Source organism: Echinops telfairi, unplaced genomic scaffold, assembly GCF_000313985.2.
Source record: "Echinops telfairi isolate 266 unplaced genomic scaffold, ASM31398v2 ScPeMD7_28;HRSCAF=97, whole genome shotgun sequence".
Taxonomy (NCBI): domain Eukaryota; kingdom Metazoa; phylum Chordata; class Mammalia; order Afrosoricida; family Tenrecidae; genus Echinops; species Echinops telfairi.
This window is the reverse complement of record NW_022103925.1, coordinates 4,760,038-4,762,068: the sequence shown is the minus strand read 5'-3', so window position 1 is coordinate 4,762,068 and position 2,031 is coordinate 4,760,038. Positions and strand designations below refer to the sequence as shown.

Genomic DNA, 2,031 nt, shown 5'->3' with positions numbered 1-2,031 from the left:
TGCTCCACCCTGTCCTCCGGGGGCCCTGAGAGCCAGGATCAACTCGATGGCAGCGAGGTGTGTGTGTGTGCGTGTATGTGGTGTACTTTGAGAGAAACTCGGCCACCGTAGGCTGGGCAGAGAGCTTTTTTGTGCTTTACAACAAGGTCCTTTGTCCGAGTGGCAGGAACAAAGGACTGGTACAAAAACAGCGGGCTCTCGGAACATATTCCCTCGCACCAAGAACAACAACCCCTTGGGTACAGTCTTTCATGTTGCTGCTGGTAGTGGGGGAGCGAATGCCGGACCCCCAGTGGCCGTGCAGGCATGGCCTCGGCCATCCATGGGAAGAATGGGGGTTCAGACCCATCAGGTGGTTCTTCAGGAGAGAGGTCTGGCTAACTGCTTCCCTAAAGACAGCAGCCCAGGGGACCCTCGGGGAGGCGGCTATGAGGGGCTTCAGGAAGGGGTGGGGGAGGGGCCAGAGCAAAAGAGGGTGAGCAGGGGTCTGAGTGGACCTCCCGGGTGCTGGACTCACCGTGCCCTCCGTGGCTTGCAGGCTCTGGAAGGCCCCCTCGATCTCCCTGCTCAGGCTCAGCATCCTGGAGTAGCAGGTGGGGGGCGCGGGGAGGGCTGCGGGGGGCCAGGTCACGAGCAACAGCAGCAGCATAGTCTGCGGCCTGGGCTGCATGGTAGCGAGGTGGCCTGGCTGCTCCAGAGGCAGACGCCCCTTTAAGTGCCAGGCGGCTTGGTCCAGGCCTCTTGCTACACGCCCCCATTTCCTGTGGGGCCCCAGCCAAGGTCTGACTGGCCTGTGTGGGTGGGTGGGGGCAGGGTCCTTTCAGAGGAGCACCCTCTCCTCCTCCCCCTCCCCACTCAGAGGAGGGGCTGCACTTGGAGGGGAAACAGGAAAACTGGGCCTCCTTCTCTGGTTCTCTCTCTGACGGGGCTTTCATGCTGGTCTAGTGGGATGTGTCAGGACCGGGGCTGTGTTGGGATGTAGGCATGGATGGGAGAGGCTGGCCGTGGCCAGTCAGGCCTCTCTGGGCTAACAAGGACAGTTGTGTACGGTTTATCTCCGGGGGCAGAGTGAGCGGTGCATGAGAAGTGACAAGAATTAAGGGACCCTTCCTACCGTAAGGCGCCCTGGCATCATTGGGTTACGGGTTGGGCTGTTAACCCAAAGGCCAGTGGTTTGAAACCACCGGCTGCTTCTCTCAAGGGAGACAGGGCTTTCTACTCCCGTAAAGCAGGGCAGTCCCGGAAACCCACAAGGGCAGTTCTACCTTGTCCTATAGGGTCGACAGCTGGGAGCCCGGGTAGCATCGTGGTTACACATTGGGCTGGATCGCATGGTCAGCTGTTCAAAACCATCAGCAGCTCCTCGGGAGAAAGACTGGGCTTTCTACTCCGGTGAATCGGTTCAGTCTCAGAAATCCCCAGGGGTCGCTGTGAGCCAGCACGGACTCGTCGGCAGGGAGTGAGCGAGATAGGGTTGCTGAGAGTCGGAACAGCCGGACGGCAAAGGATTGGAGATAGAGACCCCGTGGGCGCCGCTCAGATGTGTCCTGAGGACCAGGGCTCCTGGGGAACTGCTCGCCTTTGAATTGATGTGGATTCATGTTATCCCCTCGCTCCCTCGCCCCTCCATCCACTCCTCACTCCATGTGGAGCAGGCCTGCCCTGTGGGGGTTCTCAATGGCTGCTGACCTTTCAGAGAGGAGCCCTGCGGGCGTGGTGGACTATGCTCTGAGCTGCTCACCGTAAGGTCAGCAGTTCCAAGCCACCAGCTTCTTGGAGGGAGAAAGATGAGGCTGTCTGCTCCCTTCGTAATGTTAAGTCTCAGGAACCCCAGAGGGCCCATTAGACTCTGCCCGGCAGGGTCGCTGTGGGTTGGAACCGGCTCGGTGACAGTGGTCTTTCGGAAGCTCACCAGGCCTTTCTTCTGCAGCCCTCTGGGTGGCCTTGAACCTCCAACCTGCAGCAGCTGAGCCATTGCTGGGATCTGGGGCTGGGCCAGCACCTCGCGTGCCTAAGGTCATCTCAGCAGAC

The 2,031-nt window shown here is 60.2% G+C and overlaps 1 protein-coding gene across 1 annotated transcript in view; it reads right to left on the bottom strand.

Moving 5' to 3' along the window:
* The window catches only part of CYTL1 (cytokine like 1), a 76,340-nt gene extending 75,670 nt beyond the window's left edge, over positions 1 to 670 (bottom strand). The window contains exon 1 of the mRNA XM_045289483.1: positions 518 to 670. Within this exon, the coding sequence (XP_045145418.1) occupies positions 518 to 670 (153 nt within the window). The remainder of the gene's footprint in view (positions 1 to 517) is intronic.
* Positions 671 to 2,031: the final 1,361 nt, after the last annotated feature.